The sequence below is a fragment of the Pleurodeles waltl genome, chromosome 12 (assembly GCF_031143425.1).
Source record: "Pleurodeles waltl isolate 20211129_DDA chromosome 12, aPleWal1.hap1.20221129, whole genome shotgun sequence".
Taxonomy (NCBI): Eukaryota; Metazoa; Chordata; class Amphibia; order Caudata; family Salamandridae; genus Pleurodeles; species Pleurodeles waltl.
In genome coordinates, this window is record NC_090451.1 from 8,446,325 (window position 1) to 8,469,339 (window position 23,015).

Consider the following 23,015-nt stretch of genomic DNA (forward strand, 5'->3'; position numbering starts at 1 on the left):
TACGACAGCCGCCCTGAGTGTACATTTGTAACATGTAGTGTATGCTTCTGTCATTACAATTCTCTGACGTCCATTTAAACCAATCTCATCATAACTGTTATAGATTTACGGTTTCATGTTTCTGCTGCCCACCTGGGGCTCCCCCTGCTTGAAGGTCTAAAGTGCTTAGAGATTAGAGAGAGTGCAAGTGATTGGGAGTGGCCTCTGCTGAGACTGTTTGAGACAGGGCAGGCTATAGATTCAGTGTTACAAGTACGTGCACAGACTCTGTGGATGGGTCACGGAAGAACATCAAAGACCGAGGGATGACGGGGACATAAATAAACACACTTGTCTATATTAATAAGGATATGCAGCAATGATCTGTGTTAGAAAGGGGTGTTTCTATCAGGAGTGTGTGGAGTGTTTGTGCGTGTACTACTTGGACCTGTATTTGGTCTTCATGCACAATGTACATTAATGCACGTGTCTGTGGGCACCAGCACAACCCCAGGACTTACCCCATCCTGCCATAGGCCTTGCTGTACCCAGGATCGATGGCAATGGCTCGCTCACAGTCCCGCACTGCCCCCACGTAGTTTCCCAGCTTGCTGTAGGCTGCGGCTCTGTTAGAAGAGATTGAAGGCTTTCAGAACTTATGCTAGCGCTTCGATGCTCTATGTGAGCCGGAATGCGCTTTATAGATCCAATATACATACAGAACCAGTCCCAGGAAGGCAGAGGCTACTAGTTTGTTCGCTCTGTGCGTTTGGGTCTGGGATTTAGTTCTTTAATATTAAAGTAACAATTGTTGTAGCCATTTTTAGGGGTTTCTTTCGAAATATGAGACAAAACGTATATGTGGTCTGGTAGATCCGAGGATCAGCTTTGAATAAAATCACAAACTGAAATAAAGGGTCAGTTTGAATGATAAAAGAAGCAAACTACACAAAAGAATGCAGAATATTTGCAATAATGGGAACATGCTGACGGTGCACAAACAGGTTTGTAAGAGAGGGGAATGCCCTGGGAGAGTGGGCGTACAAATCAAGCTTGAAGCATGGGGCGCGGGCACAGTTTGTGGCAAGAAGGGCTGTGCTGAACAATTAAAGGCAGAACCTCAGGCAGCAGCTTCCTGGGTAAAACCAGGGCACAGAACAGATTTGATCAGTGATGTAAACCACCCATCTCAGTAGCGACGGCTGCACGGACCATGGTCACCGCTCTACCCAGGGACACAGTAAACACGTCTAGGGGAGAGTCTGGGGCTGAAAAATTCAGGTGAGCGAGATGTAGCCCCAGGAGAGTGTTTAATGGTGGACTGAAAAGGAGGGGAGAGGCTAAAAAGAATGAAGACAGCAGTACCTGTTACAAAAGTAAACTGCGTTGCTGGGATTTAACTCTAACGCTTTTGTGTAGCAAGAAACTGCAGCTTCAAAGTTTTCAGTTTTCATATGCTCATTTCCTAAAGAGAAAAAAAAAAGAAAACAGATGAGCTTACACCTATTAAGAGTGGAAAAAGATAAAATAGAATTCATGGAAAAGAGAAAAGGCACTGAGGCCCTCATTACAACCCTGGCGGACGGCGGAAAAAGGGCAATAAGACCGCAAACAGGCCAGCGGTCATTACCACCCCATTATGACATTGGCGGTTTGGCTTATGCCAAACCGCCAATGTCCTGCACTGTCCGCCACGGTATCAGGACCCCGCATATCGCCATGGATTTCGTGGGGTATTGTACCGCCACGAAATCCATGGCGGTATGTACCATCAGTGCCAGGGAATTTGTTCCCTGGCACTGATTGTGGTCTCCCCCTCCCCCCTCTCCTGAGTCCTCCCCCAACACCCACGACCCCCCTACCGCCCCCCAAAGGTGGTAGGACCCCCCTCCCCACCCCTGCCCCCCGCAACCCCATGGAAACCCACACACATACCCCCCACACCCCACTACATGCACGCTTACACCACTCACACACATACCCACGCACATACATATATGTTACATTTCCCCATACACACATTACACCCCCCGCATGCATACACGCACTCACACAACCCCTCTACACACTCACGCACACCCCCATGCACGCACACAACACCCCCCACCCCCTCCCCTAACAGACGATCACCTTACATGGTCCGTTGATCCCCCTGGAGGGAACGGGATCCATGGGGGCTGCTCCGCCGCCAGCACCCCGTCACCAGAACACCGCCATGCCGAATACTGGGTCGTATTACGGTGGGTGGTGTTCTGATGACGTGGCGGTGACAGAGGATCAGTCTCCACTACACCGCCAACCGCCAGTATGGGGTCACCAGCAGTCATAATGTGGTTGGCGGAAGACCGCCAAGGTTGAAATGAGGGCCTGAGTGTGGAGATACTGCTTACCTTTCTTCAACAAGACCACAAGCACCACTAGAAGGCAAACCAGAGGCAATGACACGCATCCACCAAGCAGAGTGGGGTACACAACCACACACAAAGGGGGTCCACCCGCAACACTTCGGAAAATAAGCACAGGCAACGTGGAGAGGGACAGCACCACCACTTCAACAGGAGACTCCACCAACAAAAGTTGAACAGGGCTGTGGCGGGGGAGAGATACAGCTGACACTAGAGCAGAGAAGGACTCTGCAGACGTCTAACCAGAGAGGGCCTAGACCCACTAGTCACGGGAGTCGAGGCACACGCCCATCTTTAGAAGAACAGTCACCAAATGAGGAGTGGTGAAGCCCTTCAACTCCTGACACAAAGGCCCAGTAATGGAGCAAGAGGGGGACTTCCATTAAGATGTGGTTTAGTGACAGCCACCGACATGTCCCTGCAAACGTCTCACACCTATCAATACGCCACAGCAGGCATTAAACTTACTGTCTCAAAAACAGGAGTCTATTGTAGAAACCCCACATTGCCCACAGAATGTTTTGATCTGATGCACATTAACTTCTAACAGTTTTAAGATCCTTCCATCATAATAAGGATGCAACAATGTACTTGCTCAACATGAGGGGTGGTAACGTGCATTTCTCTCCTACCTTCTGATTTTAACCGCTCGGCTTCAGCTGCATCTTCTTCTAAAGGTGAAGCAGGTTCTGAAGAGATTCGGACAAAAGGCGTTTCCTGTAAGAAGAGATTTGCATGAAAAAGTGAGAAGAAGTGATACCAACATTCTGGGTTTTTGTGGCAGGGGAATATTGGCCCCATCTGTGTGGTGTCATGGACACTGGAGGACTGTCCTGAGATGAAACAATGCGGTGCTGGTAAAACCATTGGTCTGTTTTGCCTTGAACACTGCTGGAGCATCTCAAAGTAGGAACAGCAACCCTGCACGGCGTGAAAAATCATAAAAATTTTACTAGACCTGCAGGTGAAGTAACTTACATAATCTATACAACCTAACTGCAATGTATTTGACCCTTTTTTTTTTTTTTTTTTTAATTCTCACATATGGTTGCACCTTCAAATATGTGAGCTCAGCATTTCTACAGTATAAAAAAAACTCTTTTGTTTGATTAAGTAGACTAAAGTTTGCTGCATGTACCACAAGAATCTAGCCCACACACCCATGAGGTCTAGCCACATAACCTAGGACTTTTTAGTTTACTAACAACATTGTCATCGGGGCAGGAGTGTTGCTCAGTTGGTTTAAACACTCAATTTTAATAAATACATTACTAAACCATGATGTGGTAAAATTTTGTCATCTACACACAGTAACTTTCCAAGAAATGTCCAAAAACCGTTCCGCTAACTTGCAGATTTACTGATAAAACTATGTAGTGTATTAACAATCTGTGAAAATTGGGAATCACAAAACATGTCTTTTGCACATCAACACGTAAAGTATTCTGATTTGTTTTCATCCTTTTAAAATATTTTTTCATCACACAGAAATATTAAAAAGGGCTTTCACAACTACTGAAATATATTCTGAAATGTTTGCACAGTTGACTTAGTCATTTAAATGTTGTGTGTTAGAAAAAAAACTGACAACCTATATACTTTTATTTTACATTCTAAGCAGCAGGTCACAGTTCACCTTACAAAAGCCTGAACTCTGCAGTCAGAAGGAAAATTAATTGTAAAAAAGCTGACTTTTGACCTCTGTCTGTGAGCATAAGAACATATTTTAAGGCATCTTTTATTGCCCTCCACTTTCCAACTGAACAGAACACCTGTTCAGTGTCCACTCCAGAGGGGCCGAGTAAGTATTAAAAATAGCTCGACCTGATCAAATAAGACGCACCAATGCGAGTGTCGAGTGGATTTTTCGAGCCGTGTAATGCATACATGGAACATGCTGGTCTAATGAGCACTCAATCTACAATTAAAAACTAAAAAAGTACTAGGCTGGTCCTTAAAGCACTGCAGCAGGAGGTTTTGCCGATCAGACCAAACAAGCATTTGCAATGCAATAGGTCTCGTATTTGTGAGGGTTAGAGCTACTGGCGTTGTAAATGACGATGTCTTTTACCTATGTGTTTTGCTTTCGAGTGTAGTGGAAGCATGCCAGGTGCCACTGCATCGCTCCCAGGCCTGTCCCTGGAGAAGAGAGGACACAACAAAGCCACCATCTTGGGAATGTTTTTGCCTCATTCTTTCAGACGGGCTGTTATACCCTAGAGATGTAACCCTTTCTAGTGTGTTTGCCTAAACATTTATAGTGTAGCACCAAACGAGCCACCTTTGCAGCATTTATCCCTCAGAATGAGGGGGTCAAAAGAGGAGCAAAAAAAAAAAAAAAGGGGGGCAACCATATGTTTGTGTGTGTTAAACTTTTAAAGGAATTATTCCTCTACATAGGCAATGCCAGGCTAACTTTTAAAAACACTGACTGTATACAAAGAGAATAACAGAAGAGACATCTTAACTGCAAATGAATTATAGTGATTTTGTTAGGAATGGCGCCTGCTTTGCAGCGCTTTGAAATGGCAGACCCTGTATTACCAAGCGCTATTTAAATAAAAAAAGGAGTTATTCTCAGACTGCCCCAACACGCACCAAACAAACAACCTTAGGAGAGGATGTGCCCTAAGGACCAGAGATGCCAACTTTGGAGCTGGGGAACACAGTTCAAGTCTCGGCGCCGGTTTAACATCCTGTGATTCTGGGCAAATCATGTAACCTCCCCTTGTACCAAAAATGAACGTGTTCTTGTGTAACGTAACTGGTGCACATGTAAAGCGCTGTAATACCTTTGTATCGGGTTTGCGCTATATAAAGCTGCAAACAAACAAAAAAAAAAGCACTTCAATGTCTTCGCGTCGAGTTTGCGCTACATAAACCTGCAAATAAAAAAAAACACAGACAACGCAAAGAAACCGCAAGATGCCAGAAACCAAGGAAGATGAAACAACATACAGCCACGCTACGTGAAACAGCGAGGCCACGGAAAATAATAGTGAGCTGAGAAAAAGGCTGGTGAGTAATAATGGCAACAATTCAAGAAAGATCCATCTCCTCATGAAAGTGACCAGATGGCTCCAAGGTGCACGCAAAAAAACAAAATAAACAAAACACAAAACTCTGAATCTAAGTTTATGTAATAAGAGGGAAGAGCAGCAGATGCTGGGGCGGTAACTTGCTCTCGTCGATGAAGCACCTGAAGACACTGCACACGAGTGTACCCGGACTGGTCTCTTCGCTGGTGGACTAATCCTGAGAGCATCACACCTTTATATTAGAGCAGAGTGAGTGGTCTCAGAGCTCACAGATGACACCCATCGTAATACTCCTGCAGGCTGATGTGCCATCATCCCTTTACAATACAGCAGACAAGGCCGTCCTCAGGGATCACAAAATGCACCAGATCATTGTTACTGCAGCCGTCAGAACACATTGCCTCAGCTTACCTTCAATGTCGCTGCAGCAAATATCTCTGGCAGTGATGGTGCGACAGCTAGTTCTCTCTCCTCCATGGAGACACCAAAAGCAGTTTCTAAACACTGGATCGCAACTGTGGAAAGAAAGCAAGCGTGGGGGTGAATGAAGTAAGTTATAAATAATTGACTGTTCCTCCAATTACTTAAAGCAGTTCCTTCGGCTACACTCCCTACATATCCCAATTCCATAAATCCAATCTATGCCAGTATGCAGGCTGGTTTGTCCACATCATGCAGGTTCTGGTACAGCACACAGATCTATGTCCCTTAATGCGAATCCCAGCTCCACTGCCTTGACTTCAGGAATGCCCAGCACATGTGCGTGCTGATAAGAGAGTGACTGCCTGCTTGAGACATGAATACGATGAATGTCACAAGGTCTCTGGGCTCGCAGCACGAGCAGTGCCTTCTACACCCACAGGTAAGTCCAGCTGGAGCCATAGTCAGCTGAGTCATTACGAGGCGAGATTGCAAACCCTACCTGCAAGGGCGAAGAAGATCCCAATGAATCAAGTGTGAGTTTCCATAAGGATGCCCACGTTGGCAAAGTGCACTTTGCATATAACAAATCCCACTCTACTAATTATCTAGAGCCTTCACAGAAAAGCCTGCCCTATCAGAGAACTGCATCTGACCTCTCCACTGAAAGCTTTTTACAATTTGTGCGTCCTTCTGCATGACTAAGGGAAAAACTGCATTGCTGTTCCAACAAAGCAAAAGATGGAGCAAGAGATACATGATACTTCATGTGTGACCACGGTGGGCACTGATGGGAACAAGGATTAACAAACACTTTGCTCTGTCACTCCTACAACATAAGTCACCTTACAAGTGAAGAACAGATTGTGAATGAACATCGTCTGCTCTAGAAGCAAACTGCATGCACCGCCAACGCAGACCAGCGGAGCAGACTGTTTGTGACACCTGCGTGAACCACTCTAGGAAGCGGGCGCCACACCAATGGATGGCAAGCATTTTATAGGACAATGTTAAGATGGGCACGAATACATCAAAACCTTAAAATGAATGAAAATAAATGACAAGTCAACAAAAATAAAATGTATTATGTTTTGCGCTTTATAAATGAAGGCTTTTAATGTATGTTTTTAAGCTCAACTTGTCATCAGCAGGTCAGAAGACCGTTGAACAACAGGACATGGTGGCGACTTGAGCTGCACTGAATGCAGACTGTCTGCTCTGCGTACTGCCTTGCCAGAAGAGTTTTGACAAAAAAATGAAATAAAAACTTGAAGAGCCAGAAGTAAAGGCACCAGAAGGGGGCAGCCACTGATACGAATGGAATATAATGGATTAACTCCCAGAGAGTCTTTTCTTAGTCTTTCACAATGACAATGCCAAGCAGCCTGCAAAGAAAATATACTTTCAATCAAAGACAGAACCTGCCTCTCAGCACAAACACCACCCCCTTGTCATCACCAAGCTAAGCGGGGAGACACCGTCTTACTCAACTACTCGCATGCGCCTCCCCTTACCTGATCCAAGGGGCTCACTCAGGAGAACCCATAAAGGCTACTACTGTGGATCTTAACATCACTGATTACGGGTTTTTGATTTCACTTGGGAACAACATTTGGTCACTGTTTATTGTTAAGTTCAAGGATTACAGAGGTCCCTCCCGCAGCACCAGCACAGCATAGATTCAGCGCCCATTTCATCAAACCACCACTATCCAATGCTCCGCCGACATGGTCAAGCTTGATCATGATTAGTCACTAAAGCTGGAAATATCTTGTTGCCCAGAGACAAAAGAAAGATCCACAAACACCATCTCCGACGCCACCTGGCGACCATCAACGCCCCTCCGTAAAGGTGGGAATGTGTGGTGCTGCACTAGTAACGCCTTCCTCCGGACCCACAAGTGCCACCGGAGTGTGGACCTATGGGGGCGTTCGCTAACAATCTGCAAAGTTTTTCGAATGCCACCTTAAAAAGAAATAATGACCCAACTTGAGCTGGCTACTAAAAGCCATCAGCAGGGCATGATGAACAGTTAGGATGGAAGTGGCAGGTTTCCCAAAGGAAAACAAGCATTTGCAATGCTAGAGGTGTTGCATTTTCTTGAGTTAGAGTTATTGGCACTGCAAATTCATAACTGGACTTTTCTCGCCACATAAATTGGTCAACCCAGTCTCATAATTTTGTCTTTTCCTGCCATGTTTTGGTTGTCACTGGCGGCTACTGACACCAGAAATCACAAGCCCTTGAAGAGAGACAATGGAAAATAAGACTGGACAAGTATTTTATTTTTATTTTAACAGAATGAAGTCTTGCAAGCGTTCTTGCCACGCATTTCAACAAAGCTCTAATGAAGTTAACAAGAGCAGAGCAGACTGAGAAGGTTTATGGCCCCAATAAAGGAGGTAAGCGATGCCCTGAGTGCTGGCAGGGAGGGACCCGGAGGAGAGACTCCAGATTCTTACGCAAGCTCCACATCATTGCTTCTAGGTTCAGCTACATTATACCAGAAACGCCATATTGTGGCTTTAGTGAGCAGAGAGTTAAATGACCAGGTGTTTCTTTTTGTCAAATAAGCTTATTTTAGGAGCCAGAAGTGAGGACAGCACTGGAATAAAGCAAAATCAAATGTCAGTGACATGGGAGGAGGTGGGAGGAAGGGAATGCTGCAATAAAACGCAGACAGCTAACAGCCTAAAACACTCACAGTGAAAAAGGAGCTCCAAAGAAATGCCAAAGTGGTCAGTCAGAGCAACAGATAAAGAAACCAAAGGGGAATAATACAGTAGCTAGCCACTGCTCTGAAACAGAAAGAGGGGGGGGGGAGAAAAAGGCAGAAATGACCACTAGGGAGCAAGAATTGAAATATCTTTAAGCCATACGTAGTGTACTATAAGTATACACATGGTTAAGCGCTTACGCTCAACCTAAATAGTGGTTAACTGAAGCAAGACCTTGAAAAAGAAAGGCTAAAATTACATTATAGTCATGTGCTGGAATGAGAAAAAAAATACAGTTTTAAAAGAACAATGACATTTACCACTTATAATGTACAGAGTTTACTGTAACTTCTGGCCCACAATGCACTTCTCATGACCTCACATATTACATCACTCACGATGTGTTGAATGACAGAACTGATGCTACTTCAAATTACATTCATGATGATGTCACTGGTGATATAATCCACTCACTGTGACATGTCCTACACCTGTGCCTAACGTATCACCACACACGTGCTCATGGCCATAACCTTTGACCGCATGCGGCACACACGGTGAATCTGCGAAGTCACCCACATCTGCTGGATGTTGCTCTTTTTACTGGTATTTGCCTTCTATTAAACAAAATGCCTCCCTATGCAGCGGTTGCCAACCTCCCTGCTGCCCAATTATTTACTTATTTTTAATTTGGGTCTGGGGGAATGGTAAGGGGATTGCAGGATGGGATGTGATGGGTCTTTCGTGGTCCCCTCACAAGTGCCTGGGCTTTCAGGGTGTTTGTACTCTGCCCCTTATTCACCATTTTGAAAACTTTTTCAGGACACAGAGACACATAGTACCAGTTGCGCTCAGTTTATTCCCAGTTTTACATCCTAAACCACTCTTACGATCACGGATTCAATCGGTTCAATGGTTGGTGCAGCTTTTTTGTAACTTGACAATGCATGTTTTTCGCAAAAGTGACCCTGCATTCCCAAAATGATCTTTCTGTTATTCCCTACAAAAAAACACTGCCGCCCTCAATGTTTTCTGACCACAAGTTCATTGTTTTATGTCAGGGGTGCAAGTTAACATGATTGGAGTTTATTTAGTAAGGCATTCTGAGATATATAGTTGATGTACGCATTGCTATTAAAAACAACTGGAAAGATGAATGTCCTCAGTTTACCCCGTTACTTTCAGTCAAGTTTCTCTCCAACAGCCTCATATATCAGAACTTGGTGTGGCGTTTCTGGATATGCTGACCCAGACCAGTCTCACATATTAAGCATTCATTTTGTTTACAATGTTGGATAACATGGCTCAGTAACACTGAAAACACATGTTGCTTTAATGATTAGCTAGTCTTTAACGGGTTCTACTAAGAAGTCCTCGTCTGAAGTTGGACTATAGAGGGCTGTGTTTTAATTCACTTCGCAGACTGGACCGATTACTGAGTTTTCTGATTCCAGCAGGTTGTGAGAAATCATTCATGTAGATTTCATTTTAAGTCCACAATGGATTAAATCACATCAAATAGGATTTCTGAAATACCATAAATGTCTGCCATGTAAAGAAGGGAAAATGTAATCAGATTTGAAAACGGAAGCAAGATCTATGCAGTAAAACAACAATTACAATGCAAAATGTCATTACGACCCGTATGTAATTGAATACCCATTTGGACTTATTTAGATATGTTGGTAGCACCATCCATCCTCTTCAAAAGAGAATCCTTCAACGAATTTGAGCCATGAGAACAAGGGCTATAGTTATCTGGCAACACAATATTCTCAACGATGTTATAGAAGACCTGCAACATCTTTGAGTTATTTTGCAATGATGTAACAAGGTGAAGAATCTACGACAAATGGAGTCACTATAGATTACTAAATTATGACCCAGCAAGAATTTAGTCTGCAACCTTAGACTCCATTTGTCAGAGCTTCTTTACCTTATAGCCACCTCTTGTATTTCTTTCTACTACATCAGTTCAAAAATAGCTCCAAGATGTTGCCTTTCTTCCGTAGCCTCAATGGTGCTACCAACATGTCGGAGTCCAAATGAGCATTCAATGATGGTCTTTCCAAAATCCTATTTCATGTGAATTGATCCGTTGTGTTGCCTCATCATGGACGTGAGTGAGTTATCATGTCTACGACTGGTGGTGCATTTTTAAATGCAACCTGGGGGTAATTTTACAGATTGATATCTAGATCACAGAAACTAAGATGCGAATGTTTCCTGGAAACGAGAGAGACCGGTTCTTTTCTTTACTCTGTGCTTTTAGAAGCCTTGCCATGTCTTCTTTTCCCTCGGGCATCCAGCTCTGCTTTTCCAATACTTGTAGTTCTTCTCACATCCTGCTTTAGGGACCTTCCTAACGTCTAATGTATAACTTTCGCTGCTTACCCTTAACCCCCTTGTCCCTTCACCTCTAACCCTTAGCATGTAGAGCAATGTGTGTGTTTGACCACTGACTTCGTGTTGCACCACTTTGCACTCGGCTTGGCTGTCCACCGTCATACTAATGATCACCAGTTACAGACTCCATTTTGTATTCAGTTTAGCCTTAGCTTCATTCTGCCTATTGACTTTATCTTACCATTAGACGCTGCCATTTTAAAAGCTGCCCGTGATTTTCAATGTTGTACACTTTGCATTCTGTCTTGTTTTCGTTTCTTCCCACCAAGGGCTTTGGCTGATAAGAATGTACTCAGATGGCAGGGAACGGCCTTGCTTTGACTTGACATATTAGGATTGCGGCCAAATCCCAACATGTTATTTTCAAAGCATACCTAAACTAGCCAGCATGTTTGAATACCTATTGCGCCAGCAGGAAGGGTTTTTCCAGAAAGCTCCTGCTTTGGTTTTTTAAAATATAAAAGAGACCCAGATCGACAGTAGGAGATTCAAAGACGTCAATCAGGATTCAGACGTCGGATGTCTGATATAGATTTCCCGTGAGGGTAGAGATCTCTCTTTCTCGCAGTTGAACGGGGTCATCCGCTTGCTGGCAGGAGAAAAATGAAGCACCTGACAGGCCCTATGGGGATGCATTTTTAATGCATTATTTGCTTTGCATTATAATATAATATATATCCATATATTTGCTGTGTATATTGCTGTGGAGAATCGTTTGTGTATGTTTTCATTTCATTGTTAGGACTATTTTCAAACGTGTGCTTTCAACATGCTCATCTCCTTTTAAGAACTTTGCGTAGTGAAATAATAAACGTCTTCTTTGGACTAAGAAGCGCCTTACAGAGATTTTTGTTAGTGCATGAATGTTTCAGCTAGGTCATTAGTGAAAAGCAAAGCAAGCCCCACTCCCTTAATCTTAGCCCTACCACTCACCCCTTGCATCCTTTTACCAGTTTACCACTTACCCATAACTCCATACACCTGTCTCTCTTTACCTTTAACCTGTGCCCTCTGATGCGTAAACCCTACCTTTGCCTCCCGATCCTTATCTCCTTACCATTACATTTGGTACTTTGCCCTTTCTGTATCATTCACCCCTTTCCCTTAACTCCTTACCTTTGTCTCTTACCCTCAACTCCTCCCCTTCCCTTACCCGCTTACTCCTTTACACGTAACCATCCCACCTTACCTTTCACTCCTAGCCCTACACCTCTAACTTGTACAACTCTACTTATATATATGTTTACACTCTTAGGTGGTCTACGATGAAAGTGTAGTCCATGAGGGAACGTCATGGTGGAGAAACGAATGCAACCAAAGGAAAGTTTCGCATAGCAGGCAGTGCCGGGAATTGGCAATAGAGGGCAGTGCCAGACACAGGCACCAGCTGGCAGTGTGAGGAGTAAGGGGCTGTCCATACATTTACAAAGACGGAGGGCAGGAGACCGAAATCAATGGACCAGAAAAAATAACAAAAAACATTGGATTGCTGATTTCATAAATCAAAAAGTGACTATTGGACACATAAGGACATAGCCAGAAAAATAATGACACTCACCAAGTTTGTGGGAAAAGACAGGGCTGTGGCTGTGAGAAATTAGATTTGGTGTACACAGTTTCAACACTGTCTTTTCCAGATCACTTACTGGGCTCTGAAGTACATCACATTATTGTCCATGAGTTAAGCCTGACTACTAGTTGCCTCATACACAGGGGTGTGGAATTTAATAAAATATCTACTTGTCCATGGGACAGGTTGCTTCATAAATCTACTTCTCCTGTAAAAAACTCTACTTGTCTCTTTGGTGCGGTCTACTGCGGCGACAAATTATGGCAGCAATCTCATTATATAAGGGCTCTGATAACAGCCCCTGATTGTGCCAGGACCCTTCCTATAGTAGGATTTGAATACTAGCAAATCCCTTATTTTGCCACCTTACCACAGGCGTAAATACGGAGGCTGAGGTAGCAGTAAGCAATAGTTTAAGGTGTGGACTGTCCTCTTGAGACTGCAAACCTACTAACTTGCATGTTTTAAGGGTTTTACCAGCTCTTCGCTAAACTTTTCCCATACTGAGAAAAGATGGAAATGTATTTCTTCCAGCAATGGGAAAAGGTGATTAGATGGGAAAGGTGAGCTTGTAAATGTGCAACAGATTTTTGCATGAATCTATATATTCATACATGCTTGTCTTAGGATACAGTTCACAGATATTTTCGAGGAGTAAGATTTTCTGGTCTACTTCTGCAAATTCTTGTGAAATCATGAAATACATAAATCTGCACTGGTGCAAAGATGTATACCAAGGACCCTCTTTTGTGACTTTAAGAACTGGGCCACTAATTAGGTCTGACGTTAACCAAGCCCATTTGTTTTTATTAAAGTTCTGTCACTCTCTATCCACCGGTTGGCTGGCTTCACCGTTAATGATAACAATCTGCTCTTTCACAAGGTGTATATATGAATACAAAGCAGTTTTGTTCCGTGCCAGGAGCTACCAAGGTAAAGTGTGCTTTTTAAAACTAATTTTTTTTTTTGCCTTTTACCAATGTTTGTAACAATGGTGAAGGCCCGGCAGAGTTCACAACAATAAAGTGCTACAAAGACCATGTCAAAACAAAACACACATTGATAAAACCAAAAAGGCTAACCAGAATGACGTACCTATTGGCTTTGCCAATGCATGATTATTTTCATGTTTCCCATAATTTTGCTGAAACTGGTTACCCTGATTTTCCATTAGGAATATATTTTTGGAAATACCAGCGTGCATTAACACATTTTACTAAATGATTCTTCAAAGAAATTGTACCTAAACTTTCACAGTAATTTACCAAAAAATGTTTCCTAGTTGCATTTTTTGTGAACATTTTATTTTGAAAGCACAGAATTATAAACCTTGTTTTCAAGCTTCTGCAAATATTTGCATATAATCAGGGAGCATTTTAAGTAGACTCATATTGTTAAACTATGCAAACGTGTACACATTTTCTTCTACTGAAACCACTGTCAATAGTGAAGTCCGAGCTTATATTTATTTAGAGAGGTCACCCTGATAATAAAGGCTCAGCATTAAGGAACCGTAAATACAAGTTTGAACAGCACTGACACATGGACACAAATATTACCCCAACAGCAGACCACTGCCTTCCATGCTCCATAATGTGGTATTGTAATTTGGAAGCCAAAGGGTTTGTGCTGCAGAGGGTTGGGCCTGCTTGTCCCAATGACAAAACAGACATTAAAACTTGTCCCCAACTCCAAATATGATGCTCTGGGCATCGGGCTATAGGAATTTCTCACCCCTCCACACACTTACTAGACATTTAAAGCAATTAATTACTTTCTATAGCCCTAATCTTCATTGTGAATTGCAAACATCCATTCAGGCAAAAAATAAGGATTTTAGGTCACTTCATAGCCATAAAAGAGCATTTATAAGACGCAAGAGCAAATACCGTTGCCTATAAGGATGGAGCCTCAGGAATGAAACAGTGATCACGAAGACAGAGAAAAAACGTTTACTCTACCTACCCTCCAAGCTCTCCTGGGCATCAGAGGACAGACCACCATTTTGGAGCTGGTCATGGAGAAACTGAATGATGGAATACGCCAGGCGCTTTTTGTCCTCCATGGTGTCTGGGTGACATGAGGAGAAACAAAAGCATTAGCAGCAGGAAGACTGCAATTTAGCGATACTTGAAATCCAAATGTGCGGCAGTACCTTATCTTTTGCACATTTTGGAAGAAGCGAAAATTTAAGGAACTCAAAAGATGTAAACACGTCAAGCATAGAAGAGGCGATATATTTTCAGCTTTTGTAAAATTTCCTTCCACCTCATACAAAATTTACTCACATTTAAAAGCCAAAAATGATATCGGTTTACAAATGAAAGATGATGCCCTTTCATCTTAATGTTGTTTGAGGTAATATACAAATGGAATAAAAAGTATATTTTACATTTCCCAGTATAACCGATCTTCCAAGTGTTAGTAACAGTATAAGAATGCCGTACAATAAATGGAGAAGTGATGTCACAAGTAAAAATAAAATTTCTGGAAGTGGCAGACAGACCCCGAGATCCCTTCAAATTAGTATTTCATTTATTCCTGCAAGGAAGCATCACGCAAAGTGCATAAACCTTTATCTGCAGACTTGCAGCACAATCCATCTAAAACCAACAGCTCTCACCCCCAGAACAGGACCAACCGAAACAATACTCCCCCAACCACGGGCCCTTGCACCCAACAGTTGTTTTACACCCAAACCTGGAGTTCTCATTTCCAGCCCGGGAACCCCTGCAGTCACAATGTATTCCTTTCACTTGATTCCTATGACGCTGCTGCTTTCAAGCAGGGCATGTCGGGGTTTCTGTGGTTTGGTTTGGTCAGGTGAAGTTCTGACCACGTGCCTCTCAGTCCACAAGGGTAGCTATAGGTCGCCTTCACATCCAGCCATGGGCACCTACTGACCCTGCATCAACTCCAGGCCCACCCATCTTCCAGAATTCCAACACCTCTGTATTTAGCCAGAACCACCTCTTCACTTACACTACAGCAGGAGTCTCCAACCAGTTGATTGCGAGCTACCAGTAGCTCCAAGACACCTTTGGAGTAGCTAGCAGCCTTGAGTTTATTTGTATCTAAGCACAAGGTCCCATTTTCCTTTAAAGTTAGGGAAAAGCTGTGTTTATTTTGGATCATCATCAAGTTGCAGAGAGCAGGGACTGATACTGAGCAGTGCTATGTCGGACTTATAGCTCGGGCTGAGACACTGAGGTGAAGAACTAAAGCACTGAGGTATTTAACTCTAAAATAAAATTCCTTGTCGGCTTCATTTTTAAGCTGTGAACAAAATGATGTTTCTGAATGTCATTAACGGAAAACAAATTAAATGAAAAGCTAACTTCATTTTAATTTACTGCCACTTCATAGTGTCATGTTTACAAACAGCAGGCCCCCTGCTCCCAGTGGCCAGTAGAGACACTGTCATATGTATAATTGAAAAAGATCTTTTTTTTATAAAATGGGAGAAGTTTAAATTGCAGAAAAAATGTCTATTATTTGAACACTTTTATGTAATGTTTTTCTGCACTTTAAATCCCCCCCATTAAAAAAAATGGTTGTATGCTTGTGTTATGCATCTAGTGTAACAGTGCCATGTAAGGTGAAAGATTTGTCCTGTGCCACAAGTACATACAATATAGGCTATCAATCATCCATACACATTCTTACATCCCGAAAGACCACGCTGTTACTGATACACATTGCAGCCCTGTCATATTGCCCCTAATCAAAGTATTTTGTTCAAATCACATTATCTGGTTGTATGGCCATTAGGCCTAAAGTCAACGAGGCTTGGTGAGGGGTGTCTGGTAATGTGGGAGTTGTTTAGTCTTCAGTTGCTCTAGGATTTTCACTGATCAGGAGTAGCTCTCACTAGAGAAAATGCTGGTAACCTCTGCAGTAGAGCTACAACACCCTCCTTGTTTGCCACAGATCCCGAGTGACTGTTAAATGTTGTTGGTTGTTTTGTGTCAGAGAGAGGCTAGTGATCTGGGGGTCCGCGAGCCACTCTTAACCAGAGGCAGAAACCTCTGCTGTGTTATCATGAACCGTCAGCAGGCTGTAACGCAGTGCTCTATGCATGCGTTGACGAATACCCAGCTACACCCAAGAAAAAGATGTAGTCTCCTTATCACAGAAGAAATGCAGATCAATTGAAATCCATTTCCCTGGAGTGGCGTTCCACCCAACCAGAAAACTTATTGAATCGACTGCTGCTTGCAGGCAGTGTTGAGTTTGATAAACCACAGAAAGCAACCCCGGAGGACTTTGTCTACCTCTGTATCTTCCATCTTGATTACTGGTTTTAAAGTACAGTCACCTTTGAGTGGAACTGACCCTAGAATGGTACTTTGTTCTCACTGGTTGGAAGGCAAGAAAAGAAGTTCCCAGATTCGTCAGAAAGGGGAAATCGTAAACACCATTTATTGGAATTCAGTGAGTGGATCTATCCCATGGTTGCTCCCAGTAGCAGCTCTACCTGCCACGTGCACCAATCAGAATCTACACCATATTAACGCCCAATCAAACAACATGTACACTTTACGCCTAAAAGCAGTAAGATACAACACATTGCCCCCACATCAGATCTACAGCCAGTGGCACATGGGACAGAAAAGTCACTAGTACAGACTGTATCCTCCACCACAGGGAGGAGGTTGCATGCCATATGACAGCCACACCCAGCGAGCACTTCCAGGCCTACAGACTGTGGTGTCTAAAAGCAATGACGCTTCTCCCTTCACAGTGCATAGATGCACGAGAGCCTGGACCACCCAGTACTGGTACCACTGATGACTCGAAGGACCAGTCTTTGGGGGAGATGCCAGGCAACCTACATTCAGGGCAGCTTTACCAGGTGTGAGCGGCAGACAGCATCCGTGCAGTGGCACCCGCAGTCACAGCGCACACTATGGCAGGGTGAAGTCTGGGGTGGTCGAGTGACACCAACCAGGTGCAGAGCTGCTGTGGGAAGGATCAGTATCTGGATGGCCACAGACACTGGAGCTACAGCCCACAGTGCATCCACTGCAGCCGCGGATGCACGAGCTGCAGACGGCCCCAGCAGCACCTGCACCCAGGGCACCTCCCCTGCTGCTGGGGGGAGTAAGGGGAGGACCAGCAGGGCCCGGTGCAGACCTACACTGGGGACACCGGACACAAACTACCTGCTCAGCCACTGACCTGCTCTACTGATCGGTGGGGACAGGGAGGTGCTCACCTGTCTGGTGGTGGCGGGGGTGGAATCAGCAGCCGGGGGTGGAATCACCTGTCTGTCGGGTTACCTGTCTGATGGTGGTTGGAGGGGGGAGGTTCCTCCGGTTCTGGGGAGAGGAGAGTGGAATCAGCTGTCTGTAAGGGGGGGGGGGGGGGTGGTCACCTGTCTGCTGTGGGGGGAGGGATCGGCTGTAAGGGTGGGAGTTGGCCATCTGGGGGGTCAGCTGTCAGTAGGGGAGTTGGCTGTCTGGGGGGGGGTGAGTTGGCTGTCAGGGGGGTTGGCTGTCTGCTGGGGGAGTCTGCCACCACGGCTGTCGGGGGGAGGTTGTCAGCTGTCAGGGGGGTTGTCTGCTGGGGGGGGTCAGCTGTCAGGAGGGAGGGTCGGCAACTGTCGGGGGAGGGGTCGACTGTCAGGGGGATGTCGGGGGAAGTCAGATGTCTGCTGGGGGGAGGCGGCGGCTGTCTGCTGGGGGGAGGCGGCGGCTGTCTGCTGGGGGGAAGAGTCGGCGGCTGTCCGCTGGGGGGAAGAGTCGGCGGCTGTCCGCTGGGGGAAGAGTCGGCGGCTGTCCGCTGGGGGGAAGAGTCGGCGGCTGTCCGCTGGGGGGAAGAGTCGGCGGCTGTCCGCTGGGGGGAAGAGTCGGCGGCTGTCCGCTGGGGGGAAGAGTCGGCGGCTGTCCGCTGGGGGGAAGAGTCGGCGGCTGTCCGCTGGGGGGAAGAGTCGGCGGCTGTCCGCTGGGGGGAAGAGTCGGCGGCTGTCCGCTGGGGGGAAGAGTCGGCGGCTGTCCGCTGGGGGGAAGAGTCGGCGGCTGTCCGCTGGGGGGAAGAGTCGGCGGCTGTCCGCTGGGGGGAAGAGTCGGCGGCTGTCCGCTGGGGGGAAGAGTCGGCGGCTGTCCGCTGGGGGGAAGAGTCGGCGGCTGTCCGCTGGGGGGAAGAGTCGGCGGCTGTCCGCTGGGGGGAAGAGTCGGCGGCTGTCCGCTGGGGGGGAAGAGTCGGCGGCTGTCCGCTGGGGGGGAAGAGTCGGCGGCTGTCCGCTGGGGGGAAGAGTCGGCGGCTGTCCGCTGGGGGGAAGAGTCGGCGGCTGTCCGCTGGGGGGAAGAGTCGGCGGCTGTCCGCTGGGGGGAAGAGTCGGCGGCTGTCTGGGGGGGAAGAGTCGGCGGCTGTCTGGGGGGGAAGAGTCGGCGGCTGTCTGGGGGGGAAGAGTCGGCGGCTGTCTGGGGGGGAAGAGTCGGCGGCTGTCTGGGGGGGAAGAGTCGGCTGCTGTCTGGGGGGGAAGAGTCGGCTGTCTGGGGGGAAGAGTCGGCTGTCTGGGGGGAAGAGTCGGCTGTCTGGGGGGAAGAGTCGGCTGTCTGGGAAACTGTCAGTGGGTGGGGGGAGTTGGCTGTCAGTGGGTGGGGGGAGTTGGCTGTCAGTGGGTGGGGGGAGTTGGCTGTCAGTGGGTGGGGGGAGTTGGCTGTCAGTGGGTGGGGGGAGTTGGCTGTCAGTGGGTGGGGGGAGTTGGCTGTCAGTGGGTGGGGGGAGTTGGCTGTCAGTGGGTGGAGGGAGTTGGCTGTCAGTGGGTGGGGGGAGTTGGCTGTCAGTGGGTGGGGGGGGAGTTGGCTGTCAGTGGGTGGGGGGGGAGTTGGCTGTCAGTGGGTGGGGGGGGAGTTGGCAGTCAGTGGGTGGGGGGGAGTAGGCAGTCAGTGGGTGGGGGGGAGTAGGCAGTCAGTGGGTGGGGGGGAGTTGGCTGTCAGTGGGTGGGAGAGTTGGCTGTCAGTGGGTGGGGGAGTTGGCTGTCAGTGGGTGGGGGGAGTTGGCTGTCAGTGGGTGGGGGGAGTTGGCTGTCAGTGGGTGGGGGGAGTTGGCTGTCAGTGGGTGGGGGGAGTTGGCTGCCAGTGGGTGGGGGGAGTTGGCTGCCAGTGGGTGGGGGGAGTTGGCTGTCAGTGGGTGGGGGGGAGTTGGCTGTCAGTGGGTGGGAGGAGTTGGCTGTCAGGGGGAAGTCGGCTGTCTGCTGGGGGTTGGCTGTCTGCTGGGGGGGTTGGCTGTCGGGTGGGGGAAGAGGGAGGTCGGCTGGGGGGGGGGGGAGTTGGTTGCCTGCTTGGGGGGGTGGATGCCTGGGGGGGTTGGATGTCTGCTGTGGGGGGGAAGAGTCGGCTGTCTGGGGGGGAAGAGTCGGCTGTCTGGGGGGGGGGAAGAGTCGGCTGTCTGGGGGGGGGGGGAAGAGTCGGCTGTCTGGGGGGGGAAGAGTCGGCTGTCTGGGGGGGGGAAGAGTCGGCTGTCTGGGGGGGGGGAAGAGTCGGCTGTCTGGGGGGGAAGAGTCGGCTGTCTGGGGGGGGGAAGAGTCGGCTGTCTGGGGGGGGGGAAGAGTCGGCTGTCTGGGGGGAAGAGTCGGCTGTCTGGGGGGGAAGAGTCGGCTGTCTGGGGGGGAAGAGTCGGCTGTCTGGGGGGAAGAGTCGGCTGTCTGGGGGGAAGAGTCGGCTGTCTGGGGGGGAAGAGTCGGCTGTCTGGGGGGGAAGAGTCGGCTGTCTGGGGGGGAAGAGTCGGCTGTCTGGAGGGGAAGAGTCGGCTGTCTGGAGGGGGAGAGTCGGCTGTCTGGAGGGGGAGAGTCTGCTGTCTGGGGGGGGAGAGTCTGCTGTCTGGGGGGGAGAGTCTGCTGTCTGGGGGGGGAGAGTCTGCTGTCTGGGGGGGAGAGTCTGCTGTCTGGGGGGGAGAGTCTGCTGTCTGGGGGGGAGAGTCTGCTGTCTGGGGGGGAGAGTCTGCTGTCTGGGGGGGGAGAGTCTGCTGTCTGAATCTGCTGTATGGGGGGGAAGAGTCGGCTGTCTGGGGGGGAAGAGTCGGCTGTCTGGGGGGGAAGAGTCGGCTGTCTGGGGGGGAAGAGTCGGCTGTCTGGGGGGGAAGAGTCGGCTGTCTGGGGGGGAAGAGTCGGCTGTCTGGGGGGAAGAGTCGGCTGTCTGGGGGGGAAGAGTCGGCTGTCTGGGGGGGAAGAGTCGGCTGTCTGGGGGGGAAGAGTCGGCTGTCTGGGGGGGAAGAGTCGGCTGTCTGGGGGGGAAGAGTCGGCTGTCTGGGGGGGAAGAGTCGGCTGTCTGGGGGGGGAGAGTCGGCTGTCTGGGGGGGGAGAGTCTGCTGTCTGGGGGGGGAGAGTCTGCTGTCTGGGGGGGGGGAGAGTCTGCTGTCTGGGGGGGGGAGAGTCTGCTGTCTGGGGGGGAGAGTCTGCTGTCTGGGGGGGAGAGTCTGCTGTCTGGGGGGGAGAGTCTGCTGTCTGGGGGGGAGAGTCTGCTGTCTGGGGGGGAGAGTCTGCTGTCTGGGGGGGAGAGTCTGCTGTCTGAGTCAGCTGTCTGGGGGGGAAGAGTAGGCTGTCTGGAGGGGAAGAGTCGGCTGTCTGGAGGGGAAGAGTCGGCTGTCTGGAGGGGAAGAGTCGGCTGTCTGGAGGGGAAGAGTCGGCTGTCTGGAGGGGAAGAGTCGGCTGTCTGGAGGGGAAGAGTCGGCTGTCTGGAGGGGAAGAGTCGGCTGTCTGGAGGGGAAGAGTCGGCTGTCTGGAGGGGAAGAGTCGGCTGTCTGGAGGGGAAGAGTCGGCTGTCTCTGGGGAAGAGTCGGCTGTCTCTGGGGAAGAGTCGGCTGTCTCTGGGGAAGAGTCGGCTGTCTCTGGGGAAGAGTCTGGAGGGGAAGAGTCGGCTGTCTGGAGGGGAAGAGTCGGCTGTCTGGAGGGGAAGAGTCGGCTGTCTGGAGGGGAAGAGTCGGCTGTCTGGAGGGGAAGAGTCGGCTGTCTGGAGGGGAAGAGTCGGCTGTCTGGAGGGGAAGAGTCGGCTGTCTGGAGGGGAAGAGTCGGCTGTCTGGAGGGGAAGAGTCGGCTGTCTGGAGGGGAAGAGTCGGCTGTCTCTGGGGAAGAGTCGGCTGTCTCTGGGGAAGAGTCGGCTGTCTCTGGGGAAGAGTCTGGAGGGGAAGAGTCGGCTGTCTGGAGGGGAAGAGTCGGCTGTCTGGAGGGGAAGAGTCGGCTGTCTGGAGGGGAAGAGTCGGCTGTCTGGAAGGGAAGAGTCGGCTGTCTGGAGGGGAAGAGTCGGCTGTCTGGAGGGGAAGAGTCGGCTGTCTGGAGGGGAAGAGTCGGCTGTCTGGAGGGGAAGAGTCGGCTGTTGTCTCTGGGGAAGAGTCGGCTGTCTCTGGGGAAGAGTCGGCTGTCTCTGGGGAAGAGTCGGCTGTCTGGAGGGGAAGAGTCGGCTGTCTGGAGGGGAAGAGTCGGCTGTCTGGAGGGGAGAGTCGGCTGTCTGGGGGGGGTTGGCTGTCAGTGGAGGGGAGTCGGCTGTCAGTGGGGGGGGAGTCGGCTGTCAGTGGGGGGGGAGTTGGCTGTCAGTGGGGGGTTGGCTGTCAGTGGGGGGTTGGCTGTCAGTGGGGGGGGAGTCGGCTGTCAGTGGGGGGGGAGTCGGCTGTCAGTGGGGGGGGAGTCGGCTGTCAGTGGGGGGGGAGTCGGCTGTCAGTGGGGGGGGAGTCGGCTGTCAGTGGGGGGGGTTGGCTGTCAGTGGGGGGGAGTTGGCTGTCAGTGGGGGGGAGTTGGCTGTCAGTGGGGGGGGTTGGCTGTCAGTTGGGGGGGTTGATTGTCCGGGGGGGTCGGCAGTCTGCGGGGGGGGCGCTGTCACCTCTCTGTGTGGCTCGGGAGGGGGGGGTTGTCTCTATGGTCCCTAACCACAAAGTCTCCTTCTCTGAGGCGCTAGAGGGACGCTGGGGGGGGTGCTCAGAGTACCCCACAGCCCCCAAGTCCCGCGGGCCCCTCCCGGACCCCCCAGTACCGCCCTCACCGGCTCCTCCGCACGGGACACACTCTGCTTGCTGCACTGCGCCTGCGCACAGCCTGCCGACGTGCCGCGTCACCGGAAGCGTGCGTCAGCGGCCCGCAGTCACGTGATCCACAGAGTAAGGACACCGACGAAGGACTACTCTGCGATGCGGCAGCGATTGAGCAGCGGAAGAGCCCGCGTGACAGGTTGGAGCGCCTTAGTACAATTTTTATTGCAGTACTTGTTTTATAAAATAAAAATACGACAGGCCGACGGTAAAGGCGCGAACGGTCACAGCAGGTCCATTCCAGGGCCTCAGCAAGCCACAATAGGTAGAAGAACGGCATTGTGCCGTTCCAGGCGCCATGATGGATCGGTTTCCCGCAGTGCGCAGGCGCGCCTTGTGAACCGCGGGTCCTGCGGGCGCCATGTTGGAACGGGAAGCACCGAAGAGCAGTGTTGCTGTTTATCAGCGATTATACTGGAAATATCAGTCACAACGTTTGCGCGCAAAGTCACAACGT

At 49.0% G+C, this 23,015-nt stretch overlaps 2 protein-coding genes across 4 annotated transcripts in view; one reads left to right on the forward strand and one right to left on the reverse strand.

Moving 5' to 3' along the window:
* Nucleotides 1-490: 490 nt before the first annotated feature.
* On the reverse strand, nucleotides 491-22,616 carry LOC138266982 (small glutamine-rich tetratricopeptide repeat-containing protein alpha-like). Of its 2 annotated transcripts, none has more exons than XM_069215808.1 (6): nucleotides 22,513-22,616; nucleotides 14,501-14,605; nucleotides 5,834-5,937; nucleotides 3,017-3,101; nucleotides 1,345-1,444; nucleotides 491-605 (listed from the first exon to the last, which is right to left on the reverse strand). In XM_069215808.1, exons 2-6 carry the CDS (start codon nucleotides 14,598-14,600, stop codon nucleotides 497-499), a joined length of 498 nt encoding a protein of 165 aa, XP_069071909.1. In that variant the 5' UTR covers nucleotides 14,601-14,605; nucleotides 22,513-22,616; the 3' UTR covers nucleotides 491-496. The 2 variants fall into 2 exon arrangements, with proteins under 2 accessions (XP_069071909.1, XP_069071910.1); XM_069215809.1 differs by lacking the exon at nucleotides 22,513-22,616 and adding an exon at nucleotides 17,754-17,875.
* Nucleotides 22,617-23,015, forward strand: part of THOP1 (thimet oligopeptidase 1) — a 236,187-nt gene continuing 235,788 nt past the window's right edge. For both annotated transcript variants that reach the window (XM_069215804.1, XM_069215806.1), the window contains exon 1: nucleotides 22,617-22,697. In XM_069215804.1, the coding sequence (XP_069071905.1) occupies nucleotides 22,658-22,697 (40 nt within the window). In that variant the 5' untranslated portion in view covers nucleotides 22,617-22,657. The remainder of the gene's footprint in view (nucleotides 22,698-23,015) is intronic.

Excerpts from the sequence above, each read along its gene's own strand:
- LOC138266982 (XM_069215808.1), bottom strand. The coding sequence starts at position 14,600 with ATGGAGGACAAAAAGCGCCTGGCGTATTCCATCATTCAGTTTCTCCAT. Across the intron at positions 1,445-3,016 it reads CGAGCGGTTAAAATCAGAAG|GAAATGAGCATATGAAAACT; the intron begins GTAGGAGAGAAA and ends TTTTCTCTTTAG. Across the intron at positions 606-1,344 it reads GCAGTTTACTTTTGTAACAG|AGCCGCAGCCTACAGCAAGC; the intron begins GTACTGCTGTCT and ends CTCTTCTAACAG.